This window comes from Equus asinus, chromosome 13, assembly GCF_041296235.1.
Source record: "Equus asinus isolate D_3611 breed Donkey chromosome 13, EquAss-T2T_v2, whole genome shotgun sequence".
In the NCBI taxonomy this organism is placed as follows: Eukaryota; Metazoa; Chordata; class Mammalia; order Perissodactyla; family Equidae; genus Equus; species Equus asinus.
In genome coordinates this window covers 26,815,036-26,829,924 of record NC_091802.1, presented here as the reverse complement: position 1 = coordinate 26,829,924, position 14,889 = coordinate 26,815,036, and the positions used below count along the sequence as shown (strand labels likewise).

The window sequence follows — 14,889 nt, the reverse complement described above, 5'->3', positions numbered from 1 at the left end:
TTTTATAGAGTGTCCTCAATTCTGGAATCATATTTATTGAAGGAAACATCTAGAGAAACATGACAAGAATAATGAAGGGTCTGAAATTAGACTAGATGAAAGACTAGAGAAAGAAGCTCGCCAATTTTGAAGACGTAAATGTCATTACACAACTGGCAAAACAAATACACTGCCTTGTTTTCATTTCAGCACACAAAACTAGAGCCAATGTCTGAAAGATTCAAGGAGGCAGATTTTAACTCAATACAATAACTATCAGAGATGTTCAAAACGCAAAAGTTTGTATTTTGAAACATTAAGTAAAGATTACTGAAGATATTCAAGTAAGGGTTGAATTACTTCTTGTCTGAATTACCCTAGAGAGTATCTCTGAACTGAGTAGGAATGTCTGAAACAGAAAAACAAGTTGGTTTTCCTGCTCTTTCTGCCAGTCCCTTACCTGTTCCTTCTCTTCCTCTACACAATCACTGCAGGATTTCAAGGCTTACTTGAAATGCTTGGCACACACACTTCATATATACAAAAAGACTTGGCATCTACTTTTTGTTTCTTTCCTTTTTTTTTTTTTAAAAGATTGGCACCTGAGCTAACAACTGCTGCCAATCTTCTCTTTTTTTTCCTTCTTCTTCTTCTCCCCAAACTCCCCTAGTACATAGTTGTATATTCTAGTTGTGAGTGCCTCTGGTTGTGCTATGTGGACGCCATCTCAGCATGGCCTGATGAGTGGTGCCATGTTCGTGCCCAGGATCTGAACCAGCGAAACCCTGGGCCACTGAAGCGGAGCGTGAGAACTTAACCACTTGGCCAGGGGCCAGCCCCATGGCATCTACTTTTCTAAACTGAAGGTTCATCCTACTTTTGAACCTGAGGTAAGACCTTGCCCTCAGTCAAATGAGTTGAGTTCCCCATAAAAAAATCTCTCTTCTTTAGTACTAATAATTCCTTGCCCCCATGCCCTCCTTCAAAGCTCACTCACATTACAAATGGCAGTAGTCACCCCGAAATTTACCATCTAACCAAAATGTAAATAGCAACTGACTATCATCTTCCCCCATCTTTCTCCTTGTTAACAATGGGAGGGTCAATTCCATCACATATGAATGTATGAAAGAATGACCTAGGTAACTTAGACAGCCTTCTAGTTCTGCAAGTCTATAAAATACGCAAAGTGCCTAGAATACTGCTACACGCCCCTAAAGGGTATCCTTGCCTCCAATTTTATTACCTCATAATTTTAGTCAAAGCAGCCAAAATGATCCTTGAAAAACAAACTGGATCATGTCACTGCCTTACCTCAATAAACAGCAATAATCATAACAGCTAGTATTTATAGAGGACTTCGATGTGCCAGGCACTATTTTAAGCACTTTAACATGTATTAAGTCATCCAATACTCACAACAGTATGAGGTAAGTAGCATTATCAGCTCCACTTTATAGCAGACAAAAGTATGTCACAATACATTAAGAAATTTGCCCAAGTTTGCATAGTAAGTAACAGTACTGGGATTGGAACCTAGGAATTTTGGTTCTGAAGTCTCTCTCTTAATCACTATGGTATACTTCCTCTCCCACTCTTCAATCCCTTCCCAGAAGCATTTAAAATAAAATTCCTTATCATGGTCTAGAAAGTTATGTAGGATTTAGTTCTTGCAAACCACTCATGTCTTCACCAAACTCCTTATCTTAGCCTACATGGCCCTTCTTAATTGGGTAAATGTCCTCATCTCCACCTTCATTTTATATCTCTACCTCCTCTTTCTCAGACTGGCTTCCTTAAAGACATCAAGCCCTTTACTTCCTGCATGAGGATTCTTTGCTTGCAAAAGACAATTTACAGCTCAGGTTAACTTACGCCAAAAACACAACTCAAGAAAAAATCAAGTAGCTCACACAATAGACAAGAAGCTGAAGAACTACGCACAGAAACAGGGCAGTTTCAAGCAAAAACAACCATACCAATGGGCACTGTCAAAAGAGTCAGTATCACTAGCATAAATTCATCCCAACAAGTTTTTTTGTTTTTAATTTTTGTCCTTACTAGATTCACAATTCAAAATCCTGGACTAGAGAATCTGACTGATACAGCTGGAGTCATATGCCTGACCATTTTATATGTTTTACAAAAGGACCGTGAATAGGAATGTCTAAACTAAGACTGCACATAGGGGAGATAGAATTTTCCAAAAGAAAATCAGGATGTTACTGAATAGGAAAAGAGAATATATGCTGGAGGACCCTCCACCCCTACCCACCAAATCCTATGTCCACTAATTGCCTAATGGCCTTTGTGAATGCTGTTGTTCTGCTTGGACTGATATTTTCCTTGGCTCCTTCTCCTTCAAGTCTTGCTCAAATGTCACCTTCTTAAAGAATGTTCTTTGATCACCCTCTCTAAAGTAGCCCTCCCTTGCTACCCACTATCTCTCCCACCAAATACTGGCACATCATCTTAATTCCTTTATGACACTTTTTAGAATCATTTTCTCATTTGTTTATCTATTCCCCCTACCAGATTGTAAGCTCCATGAAGATTGTGACTACGTGCATTTGATCACCAAAGATGAACAAGAGAGAGTAATATGGTAGGTAAAATGATCTTTTGAAAATGCAAATCAGATGATGTTAATCCCTAGCTTGATACCCTTCAATGTTTCTCAGTACATTTAAGACTAGAATGTGAATATCTGCCATGACATGGCCCATGTCTTCCTCATTAACTCCAGTCTTTTAATAATTCCTAGAACATGCCAAGCTCTCTCCCAATTCAGGATCCATGCCTGGAATATTCTTCAACAGGTTCTCCACAAGAATAACTTCTTTTGGGGCCAGCCCTGTGGCCGAGTGGTTAAGTTTGCACACTCTGCTTCAGCGGCCCAGGGTTTTGCTGGTTCAGATCCTGGGCATGGACCTAGCACTGTTCATCAAGCCGTGCTGAGGCGGCGTCCCACATAGCACAACTAGAAGGACCCACAACTAGAATACACAATGATGTACTGGGGGGCACTGGGGGAGAAAGAAAAAAGAGAAATAAAAAGAAGATTGGCAACAGATGTTACCTCAGGTGCCAATCATTTAAAAAAAAAAAAAGAAGCGCTCCTTCTCAGCCATCAAATCTCAGCTAAAATAACACTTCCTAAAAGGAGCATTGCTATCACACTATCTAAAATAGTTTTTCCCTTCTAAACTAATCTTTATCACAGGACCCCATTTCTTTCTTTCATAATATTTCCTAATCTGTTATTAGTTCATTTACAAGCTTACTTCTTTATTGCCTGTCTCCCCAACTACGTAGTCCTGCTCCATGAGGGCAGACAGGGTACGTCTGTATTCTCTCTCCAAAACTTAACACAGTACACAGCACCAAGTCAGTACTCAAGTGTCTGTTAGAGAAGGAAAAAACTGCTGTTTTCTAAGAGAAATTTTCTTTAGAAGAAAATTTAACCAGCACATTGAAGGTAAGAAATTTCTATAGCTATAATTCTCTAGCCTTCCTTCCAAAATGAGGTAGACCAGAAAATACGTACTTTTATTTTGTCATGGACAATTTACTTCACTAGCTAAAGAAAAGAGTTTTGAAGGTTCTTAAGAGAAATATGAAGAGCCAAAGTAGAGAAGGACATTGAGAAATAGTTTTAAGGGTAACATCAAGGCATACATATACTTCCCTGAGTATAGACAGGAATTACCAAAACACTGAACGTGATTCATGACCCAAGAGCAAGTGGCACTGAAATCCATACTTTAACCTGCCCCTCAATTAGCTTTTAAAGCATTTAATATAATATCATCACATCTCTATCCCCATTATGTGCTAAACGAGGGTTTCGTGCTCAGTCTCCTCTGTTTTACCACCATATATTGTAGAAAATCCAGTATGATTTTACCAAATATAAGGCCTACTTACCAAGTGCTCTTGCTACTGCCAAAAAAGGAATCTGGTCAATAACTGTGCTCCTTCTAACAGGTCCATTATGAGTGAGCCGAGGTCGTTTCCAAACTACACGATTCACTCCAGACTTGTTCATCACACTAAAAAAGAGTTCACATAAATACGCAATTACTAAAATATAACTAAGGTAGCCTGATGTGTTAAGTAACTAATACAATCAGATTATATCACCACAAAATAATGACTTATTTGTTTCAAATACAATGATGCATAAACTAAACTTCCTCTTCAGAGCGGAAAGACAAAATAGGGTAGATTACGATGAGGAAAATTTAGAGATTACTGAAGTAGACTAGACAGAATGGAATGGAAGTAATGGGAAGAAAAACGTAGATATGTCAAAGAAAAAAACAAGATAACTTGATAACTAAAAAAATTGAGGGGAGAGGGGCCCACCCCACGGCCGAGTGGTTGGGTTCGTGCGCTCTGCTTCAGTAGCCCAGGGTTTCGCTGGATCGCATCCTGGGCGCAGGCATGACTCTGCTCATCAAGCCATGCTGAGGCGGCATCCCACATGCCAGAACTAAGCACAACTAAAAATGTACAACTATGTACCAGGGGGCTTTGGGAGAAAAAGGAAAAATAAAATCTTTTAAAAAATTGAGGGGAGAAAGAAGAGGTTATAAATGGAGACGAATTAAATCATGATGAAAGAAATTAAAAGGGAAAGGTTATAGTTTTTGAAGGATTTGAGGGTAGTGAAATCAGGAGAACTTCAGTTTTAATATTTTTGATATGAATAGGAAATATCTCAATAGAATTATCTTTGTATGTAGATATTTCTGTAATTAGCAGTGTGAGACTAGACTCTGGAAACAGATCAGCTGTAGAGATGTAGATTTGAGAGTTACAAAATAAGAAAACCTCCCAGAAATTTAGCAGAGGAGTAACAGAAATCTGTAATTAATACACAGAGGAGTTAGTACACTGTAGGGTGCTTAAAACATGGAAATATGTCAAATCTCTGAACAAAAAAAATTAACACAACAGGGATGGTTTTCTCAATCTCTGCCTGGTACGACTGAAATGGGAAACCGACCCTTAAATCAATTTAATCATAATCTATCTGACTTCAAAAACAAAATCAATAGAAGAGAAATGCTCCTCTGGAAAGCTCTAAAAGGTGGAAGAATGGCAAAGAACATTTCCAAGAAATAATATTAGCCTACCTGACATTAGGTCCACCTAACAGATATGCATAAGACGGAAGTTGCTTCCCAAGACTCTCAAAAACAGATGATATTAAGATAATCTAATTAAGTTTTCTAACTCAGGTTCCATGTGTGCCCCAAAATCCTTTGATTATAATCTGAAGTTTCGTTTCATCTACAGCAGGCCAGCTGACAATAATATGTGGTCTTCTCCGCAGTTATTTTTCTTATTATTAATGGGTACTATGATATCCTGATGTATGCATGAGTCTCTTATTAGTTTACTATGTTGACTTTGAGTAGCATGACTCTATCCCCCTAAACTTAATGAACACTGAATACACCTACACTAAAACTAAACTGGCTGCAAGATATGGAAAGCTGAAGAGAGGACCGATAATGGTGACCCCCTCCAAAGGAATGTCAGTGTGAAATGCCCTACACCTCAGCAGCAGCCAGCCAGTTAACCTCCACTAAGGCTTTTCTATCTCTGCTCTAACTTCAAAGGAATGAAGATACTAGAGAGAGAAGAGATAACAAATGGAACAAAAGTCCTAAGATAAGAAAAAAAAAGGCATAAACCTTAAAAATGAGAAAAGATCAATCTTCCTCTGAGCCAAGAAAAACATCAAGATGGCAGAAGGATAACCACCTCAATCTTCTTTCTAAAACAGAAAACAAGCTCATCTGACAAGGGTAGGCCAGGAGATCTGAGCAGCTCTGTTTCATGAAACTTCCTGCAATGACAGAAATGTTCACTCTGCCCTGTCCAGTAGAGTAACCACTAGCCATGTGTGGCTACTGAACACTGTAACTGTGGCTAGTGGCTACCGTACTGGATAGCATAGAGAAGGAATGAAGCAAGTACAGAATGATCATAAAAAACACTATGGATGTTAACATAGTAGAGAAATTCAAGAGTTGCTCATTTACCATCCCTTTTGAGAAGACCAGTTTAATTGACAATTCTGAAAGCAACACTGTTCTGGGTCATAGTAAGAGAACGTCAAAGGCAGCCTTTTTTTATTTTACGCTTTCTCCAATGCTGATCCTCAAAAAGCGAATAGGAGAGTAAAGACTAAATCTACCATTCACAAAAATCTATGAAACTTAAGACTTACAGGAGAAGAGACACCAACAACATTCTGCCTTCATACCACCTTAACCCCTCTTGTTCTTCCCAAAGCTGCTCCCTAAAGAGTGAGGCTTAATACTTCAGTAATTACAGTAGCTATCCAAACTGCTGCCAATATAAATGACTCTACCAGGAACTCTGCTAATATTCAAGGATATTATGGTCTCTGTGTTTCTGAGGAACAAAAGACAAAATAATGGTACTGGTCAAAACAAAGTTTTAAATCCATTTTCAAAAAACCAGAGTAATGTTATAAAGACACTTTTATTGAACTTCCTGCCATTGACCTGTATGATTAAAAGGCATACACAAAGGAACAGCCTGATATGCAGAGAGCTGACTGAGCAGCAACAGAAGGCTGGAAAAACAGAGCACTGGCCAGTTGCCTAGGGTGAGACAGGGGGAAAGAAGGAAATAACTTATAATAAAACAGCTCAATTTGTGCAAAAAGACACCTGCTCCCAAATGACAAAGAGCATCTGTCCAACTATCCAGATGGTATTTTAAGTGATAAGGCAAAAAACACAAACCCCAAAAAAAGATATTAAAATCAAAGAAAATGTAATTTAAAAATTCATATAGAAAGATAAAGAAGTCAAGAAAAATATTTTTTAAAAGATTAATGAGAATGGGTCAGCCCTACCAATATTAAAAATCATAATAAAGCCTCAATTAAAAATAAATATGGGGGGGCTCAACCTGGTGGCATAGTGGTTAAGTTCGTACACTCCACTTCTGCGGCCCAGGGTTCGCAGGTTCGATCCCAGGCGCAGACCCACACATCACTCATCAAGCCACGCTGTGGCAGCATGCCACATACAAAATAGAGGAAGACTGGCACAGATGTTAGTTCAGGGACAATCTTCCTCAAGCAAAAAAGAGGAAGATTGGCAACAGATTTAGCTCACAGCCAATCTTCCTCATACATAAATATATATATATATATATATGGTATTGGTACATGGGCAGTATAAAAAAATAGAAAGCCCAGAAAAAGACCCCAATATATACAAGATTTCAGTTTATAATTGCAAAGCCCACTTTGCATGACTACCAGCGATGGTCTCAGATAGAGACTGACCTTCAGTCTCATAAGATCAGATAGACTATATCATGACATCAGGCTCATTTAACTTTGTGGGATATAGGACACAGTATGCTAGGACAGCAGCTTCAGTCATGTTGTCTTCAGCACTGATCCTTACAGAAATCCAGGAGCCATTTTGTAGCCCCTCCAAGTGAGATTCATATGCCACAGGAATCAGTGTCTTATAATAGCCCATGACTTTCTGGTCCCTGTACAAGTCAAACTGCACGTGCAAAGGGGAGCTAAGGTCTGTGCTTCCCAACAGAAATTTGTAGTCCATTCAAAATCTTCCCTATCCAGATGCACTTCCATTCAAGGGTCATTCTACAATAAGCAATGTTGCCTTGTAACAGAGCTGACATTCCGTATTTATCTTAACCAGAGAAACAGCGCTGGAAGAGAGTAAACTCAAGGTCATCTTCCCACTGAAGAAGGGTTTTAAGCCTGCTAATTCTTTCTTTCTTTTTTTTTTTTTTTAAGATTTTATTTTTCCTTTTTCTCCCCAAAGCCCCCCGGTACATAGTTGTATATTCTTCGTTGTGGGTCCTTCTAGTTGTGGCATGTGGGACGCTGCCCCAGCGTGGCTTGATGAGTATCGCCATGTCCGCGCCCAGGATTCAAACCAACGAAACACTGGGCCTCCTGCAGCGGAGTGTGCGAACTTAACCACTCGGCCACGGGGCCAGCCCCAAGCCTGGTAAGTCTTCTAATCAGTAAGGAAAAGATGCATAATTGTTCAAGTGGCTACTAATAGCCACCAAGAAAAAAATATTAACTTGTATCCCTACCACAGAGCTTGTATTTTAAATTCGAGAGACTGAAGACTAAAACGTAAAAGATGAAACTATTGCCAAGTACTAGAAAAGTGGTTCTTAAAATATGGTTCAAGGGTCCCTGGGACTCCCCCAGACCTTTTCAGGGGGTCTGTGGGTTCAAAATTATTTTCATAGTATTACCAAGACCATGTGTATAGAATGGAGTTTTTAAGAGGCTATATGAATTGATATGATATTGTACAATAAAATGTGTCAATATTTGGATGATCTACATAACTCAGCAAACCAATATTTTACAGATGACCAATGCATATGTTACAAAATCATGCATGAGGGCTATATACTATATGATTCCAATTATACAACATTCTGGAAAAGGGAAAACAATGGAGACAATAAAAAGACCAATGGTCATTGGGAAGAAGGGATACACAGGGAGAGCAGAGAGGATTTTTAGGACAGTGAAATTATTCTGTATGCTACTATAATGGTAGATACATTTCATTATACATTTTTCAAAACCCTAGAACGTACACCACCAAAAGCAGTCCTAACAGAAACTATGGACTTGGGGTGATAATGCGTCAATGTAGGGTCAGTGACTCTAACAAATGTACCACTGTGGTGCAGGATATTGACAGTGGGAGAGGCTGTGCATATAGAAGAGGGCATGGAGTATAAGGGAACTCCCTGTACTTCCCACTCAATTTTGCTGTCAAGGGACCGGCCCAGTGGCACAGCGGTTAAGTGCACATGTTCCGCTTCAGCAGCCCAGGGTTCGCCAGTTCAGATCCCAGGTGCAGACATGGCACCACTTGTCAAGCCATGCTATGGCAGGAGTCCCACCTATAAAGTAGAGGAAGATGGTCATGGATGTTAGCTCAGGGCCAGACTTCCTCAGCAAAAAGAGGAGGATTGGCAGCAGATGTTAGCTCAGGGCTAATCTTCCTCAAAAAAAAAAAATAATTTTGCTGTCAACCTAAAACTGCTCTAAAAAATAAAGTCTGTTAATAATAATAATTAGGGGCTGGCCCGGTGGCACAGCAGTTAAGTGCATACATTCCACTTGTTCAGCAGCCTGGGGTTCACTGGTTCGGATCCTGGGTATGGACATGGCACCACTTGGCAAGCCATGCTGTGGCAGGCATCCCACATATAAAAAGTAGAGGAAGATGGGCATGGATGTTAGCTCAGGGCCAGTCTTCCTCAGGAAAAAAGAAGAAGAAGAAGAAGAAGAAAGAGGAAGATTGGTGGCAGACGTTAGCCCAGGGCTAATCTTCCTCAAAAAAAATAAATAATAATTTAAAAATACATGGATAAAAAAATCATTTAGCGGCCAGGCCAGTGGCTTAGTGGTTAAGTTCATGCGCTCCACTTCAGCAGCCCAGGGTTCATAGGTTCGCTTCTGGGGTGCAGACCTACACACCGCTTGTCAAGTCACACTGTGATGGCATCCCACATATAAAATAGAGGAAGATCGGTACAGATGTTAGTTCAGTGACAATCTTCCTCAAGGAAAAGAGAAAGATTGGCAACAGATGTTAGCTCAAGGCTGATCTTCCTCAATAACAACAAAAAAATCATTAACCAATGGCTCTTAATTGACAGACCTATGGCTCTTAACTTAAGAGTATGAAAAGGTCATTGATGTGATTTCAAATACCACACCATTATTAATCTTTAACAAACCACCTCTTCTTGAGTTTTGGAAGAGTATCAAAGAAGAATAACCCCTACTCATGGAAAAGCTACTGAAATACTCCTCCCTTTTCCAATTATATATCTACGTAAGACCAGATTTTACTTCAGACAGCACAACCAAAATAATATACCACAACAGACTGAATGCATAAGCAGCGAGGAGGACCTAGCTAATACCAATTAAGCCAGACATTAAGAGACTTGCAAAAATGTCAAACAATGCCAATCCTCTCACTAAATATTTTGGAAAACAGCTATTTTTTCATTAAAAATGTTCTTTATGCTAACACATAATGGGTTTAACATTGTTATTTTTCAATCAATTAACAAATATTTGAAAATGTCTCCATTTTCAATCGTAAAATCAATAGGTATAACCCATATAAACAAAAAGCTCTTTGAGATCCTCAATTTTGAAGACTGTAAAGGGTCCATAAGATGAAAAATATTCATAACCTCTCTACTAGAAGAAAATATAGAAGACTTTTTTTTAAGTTAAGCACATGAACTTAAACTACTACATCAGTGAGCCGGCCCCTAGAAGACTTTCTAATGATCTCAGAGTGGAAGAATTGTATGTACGGCACAAAAAACAAAAGTCATAACAGAAGAGATTGATAAATTCAACTGCATTAAAATAAACTTCCATGTGGAAAAAAAAAATTCCAGGCACATAACCAAAAGACAAACTGAAAATATCTGAAACTCAAATCACATACATACTAATTTCTCTAGTGTATAAGTGGCTCCTACACATTAATCAGAAAAAAGGCTAACAATCTCCCTGCCTCAATGAACAAAGAATATCAACAGAAAAGGAAACAGAAATATAAATTGCTCTTAACCAAATAAAAAAAAGATATTTAACATTTCTCATAAAATCAAATTAAAAGATCACCAAGATGGCCCTCCCCTAGCCCCCCCCCCTTTTTTTTAAAGATTGGCCCCTGGGCTAACATCTGTTGCCAATCTTTTTTTTCTTCTTCTTCTTCTCCCCAAACCCCCCCAGTACATAGCTGTATATTCTAGTTGTAGATCCTTCCAGTTGTGGTATGTGGGATGCCGCCTCAGCATGGCCTGATGAGCAGTGCTAGGTCTGACCCCGGGATCCGAACCAGCAAAACTCTGGGCTACCAAAGCAGAGTGGACAAACTTAACCACTCGGCCACAGGACCAGCCCCCGCCTTTTTTTTTTTTTTTTTTACCTAAAATGGGATATGATCAGCAAGTTCTGTAAGTGTGTTGTCAAGGGCATCCACATACACTGCCGACAGAAGTATAAAGCAGTACAACCTCCATGGAGACAGTTATCAATAATCAAAACACACTCTTCTTCAGCCCAGCAATTTCACTTCTAGGAAATGATCCTACAAATATACTTGCACTGTACAAAAAAGATGCATGTGCAAAATTATTCATTTTATAATAGTGTTTATAATAAAAAAATTAGAAATAAATATCCTTCAAAAGGAGACTAGCTAAATAAATGATGGTACATCTGTACATGGAACAGCTTAATATTTGATTGTAAATGGACATCTATTGAAGGATACACAGTAATATCAGTTTCTTGTAGGTGGAGGGGAACTGGGCAGCCTGCGGGACAGTAGGTGGGAGATCTTCTATAGTACACTGTTTTCTACTACTTGAATTTTAACCAAATGAATGCTACCATCAAATATATATATATGCATATACAAAAATCAACACTCAGAAAGTTAACATTTGGCGTACTTCTATTCCTGTTTCTCTTCATAGTTGGGGGTCACACTACAAATATAATTTTATATCCTGCTTTTTTTGTGACCAATAAGCATTCTCCTATATTATTAAAAATCCCCCTAGGGGCTGGCCTGGTGGTGCAGCAGTTAAGTTCACATGTTCTGCTTCTCGGTGGCCCAGGGTTTACCGGTTCAGGTCCCGGGTGCGGATATAGCACTGCTTGGCAAAAGCCATGCTGTGGTAGGCATCCCATATATAAAGTAGAGGAAGATGGGCATGGATGTTAGCTCAGGGCCAGTCTTCCTCAGCAAAAAGAGGAGGATTGGCAGCAGATGTTAGCTCAGAGCTAATCTTCCTCAAAAGAAAAAAATCCCCCCTATATATGGGAGTTCATTATATTACTCTCTTTACCTTTACTTATGTTTGAAAATTTTCACAACACTGTGATTTTTTAAAATTTATCTATAAACATTATTTTTTATTTTTATTTTTTGCTAGGAAAGATTCACCCGGAGCTAATAACATCTGTTGCCAATCTTCCTCTCTTTTTTTTCCCTCCCCAAAACTCCAGGGCATGGTTGTATATCCTAGTTGTAAGTCCTTCTAGTTCTTCTATGTGAGCCACCACCACAGCACGGCTACTGACAGACGAGTCGTGTGGTTCCATGCCCAGGAACCAAACCTAGGGCACCAAAGTGGAGCATGCCAAACTTTAACCACTAGGCCATTAGGGCTGGCTCAATAATCATTATTTTTAATGGCTACATCATATTCAATGTTATGAATATGCATTATAATATACTTAACCATTCTCCAGCTATTGGGCCTTCGAGTTACTTCTAGCTTTTAACAGTCATTAAGCACTGCTGCAGTCAATAACTCTGTTCAGATATTTTTGTCCACATTTCAGAATTCTTCTTTAGAGTAGATTCCTGAAATTACTGAGTCTATAAACATTTAAAGCTAGTGTTATGCATTATATTCTATACAGGTCATACCAATTTGTAATCCTACCACAGGACATCCATTTCAACAAAAATATTAAGGAGTATCTGTCGGGTTTCTTAATCTTTGCTAACCCAATAGCAGGAAGTAGAGTTTCATTTGAATAATATTAAACATTTTTTCAAATGCTCACTATTCTTTTGCATTATTGTTATTGTTCAAACTTCCTCCTTTATCCATCTATGTGAGGGTGGTAGTCTTTCAGTGTTTTTCTTCCTGACTTTTTGAACTCCTTATAGCTTAAGGATGTTAATTATTTTTCCTAGTTTATTATTTCTCTGAAAAAGACCAATTTAGATTTAATAAAAGCAAGAAAGAGGAGGCAAGTAACAAAATCACGGTAAGGTTTTAGTTAGAATAATTGTTTAGAAACCACTGGATTCTATTTAACTTGCCTCAGATCCTTGATTTTTATAAATTAGTATTGGGATAATTTTTACATTTCTTCATGCTAGTCATTCCTCTGATTTTTAGAATAATCTTACATTTTAGTTTGTATCATAAAAATATTATGCTGAAGTCAATTACAGTTCATAGTTTACAAATTATCATTGAAACAAGTTGAAACAGAGAAAATAAGAAGAAAGGTTTGCAGCACATATGACTTAGAAATCAAAGAAAAAGCTGAAGGTTAATTCTCACAAAACTCTATTCCCAAAGCCAGATTCAAACTGTTCTATTCTCAACTCTAAGAGCTGCTGTGTCCAAATTGTGAAGGTCATGCTAATCAGTATTTATGTAAAAGGTTCTCAATAAATTCTTGTATGTATTATTACTTGAATCATACTGAAATATTATTTCCCTCTGGAGCCATCATCAGAAATAAAACAATCAATTCAAAATAATGAGATAACTATGAATACACGGGTAGTTTACCAGGCAAACTAAAAACCTGTAATACTAAGAAAGTAACTTCCCTAAAAGGGAGAAGTAGGTCGATCCGGTTAGTAAAGCAGAAAAGGACTAAACAGAACCAAGAGAGGAAAAGACAAAACAGCACAATGATTACCTCCCACCAAGTCCTTCGATTCGTTCTCTTTCCTTGGGAAGTTCTGGCTTATGGTCCTGTGTCACCTCCACAGCTCTGACAAAATCATCCTTCGGGTCATCCTGAATTCCAAGAACCACCCCTGAGTCACCCACGTGAGCTACATACATCTTCATGCCCCGTATGATGACCACACTGGCAGTTGTCCCTGACGTGCTGGGAAGACCTGTCATAGTCTTTGGCCATTCTGCTGTAATAAGAAATAAAATATTTTACTCTTTCAGGTACAAACATTAATACTGTATCAATAAAAACAGCAACATACGGTGGATTAGCATGGAAAAATTTGAATTAACATAGGAAAAATTTAAGAAAAATATTTTGAAAGCTATTCAAGGACTTGCATTAATGCATTCACCATTAATAAATTAATTTTATAAATAACGCAATTATATTACAAACATCAAACCGATCCTAGGAGAAAAATATTACAAGATAGATAGACTAGTTCCACATAAGTCTTAGTCCTAACTACATTTAGCGGCAAGGATGTGTTAAGAGTTTTGATACCATATGGCCAGTAGCTTAGCATCTGCTTATTAATTTGTCTTCAAAAAGATTTTCCAAAAAAGCTACTTGATTTGTTTTTAAAATAACTATTTTGAATATTCATAACCTAATGAATAAGATTTATTGAGCACTTACTGTATACCAGGTTCTAGGCTAAGAGCTCTACATGTATTATCTCAAATAATACTTGCAACAAACCTATGAGATAGGTAAGATTATTCCCACAATTTTCATTTTGTAGATGAAGAAATCAATACTTGAAATGGTTAAGAAACTTGCTCAAGATAACTCAAATATTAAGTGGCAGAGACCCCATATATTTAATTTCAAAACCTGTATTGTCTAATTAAATTCACTGTGACTTAAAAATTCTGAAATATTCTGTTACATTAAGCTACAATTTATAGTTCAAGATAGCAGACTGAATCCAAACACTGACATATTCTCCACACCAAAATCCTACTGAAAGGACAGAATATAAATATTAGAAAAAGTCAACAGCAGTCATGAAACACAGAGAAGGGTCACAAGCAAATCTGAGGAATTCCTGGAATTTTAAACAAATGGAATTATATTGAGGGAAAAATCAGAATGCAAAACTTGTAATCTACCATAAGCAGAAAGCAGAGTCAGTAAAAGAGGCAATACATTAGTTTTCCCTGTTAACAAAGCCTCAGAAAAGCTCAAAATCAGAGGCAGCGGCAACGGCTGGAGGCAGGAATGGATGGTAGAAGCTTGGCAGAGTATTAAAACTGCAGGAGCTGGGTCAGTGCCTAAATCTGCACAGTGAGGTCCCTAAGCTG

General features: G+C 38.2%; 1 protein-coding gene across 2 annotated transcripts in view; it reads right to left on the bottom strand.

The window, feature by feature from the left end:
* Positions 1 to 14,889, bottom strand: part of PPM1D (protein phosphatase, Mg2+/Mn2+ dependent 1D) — a 51,761-nt gene that overhangs the window by 23,016 nt on the left and 13,856 nt on the right. The window contains exons 2-3 of one of the 2 annotated variants that reach the window (XM_014856944.3): positions 13,538 to 13,766; positions 3,907 to 4,031 (exon numbers count right to left, since the gene is read on the bottom strand). In XM_014856944.3, the coding sequence (XP_014712430.1) occupies positions 3,907 to 4,031; positions 13,538 to 13,766 (354 nt within the window). The remainder of the gene's footprint in view (positions 1 to 3,906; positions 4,032 to 13,537; positions 13,767 to 14,889) is intronic. The other variant, XM_070482850.1, reaches the window with a different exon arrangement.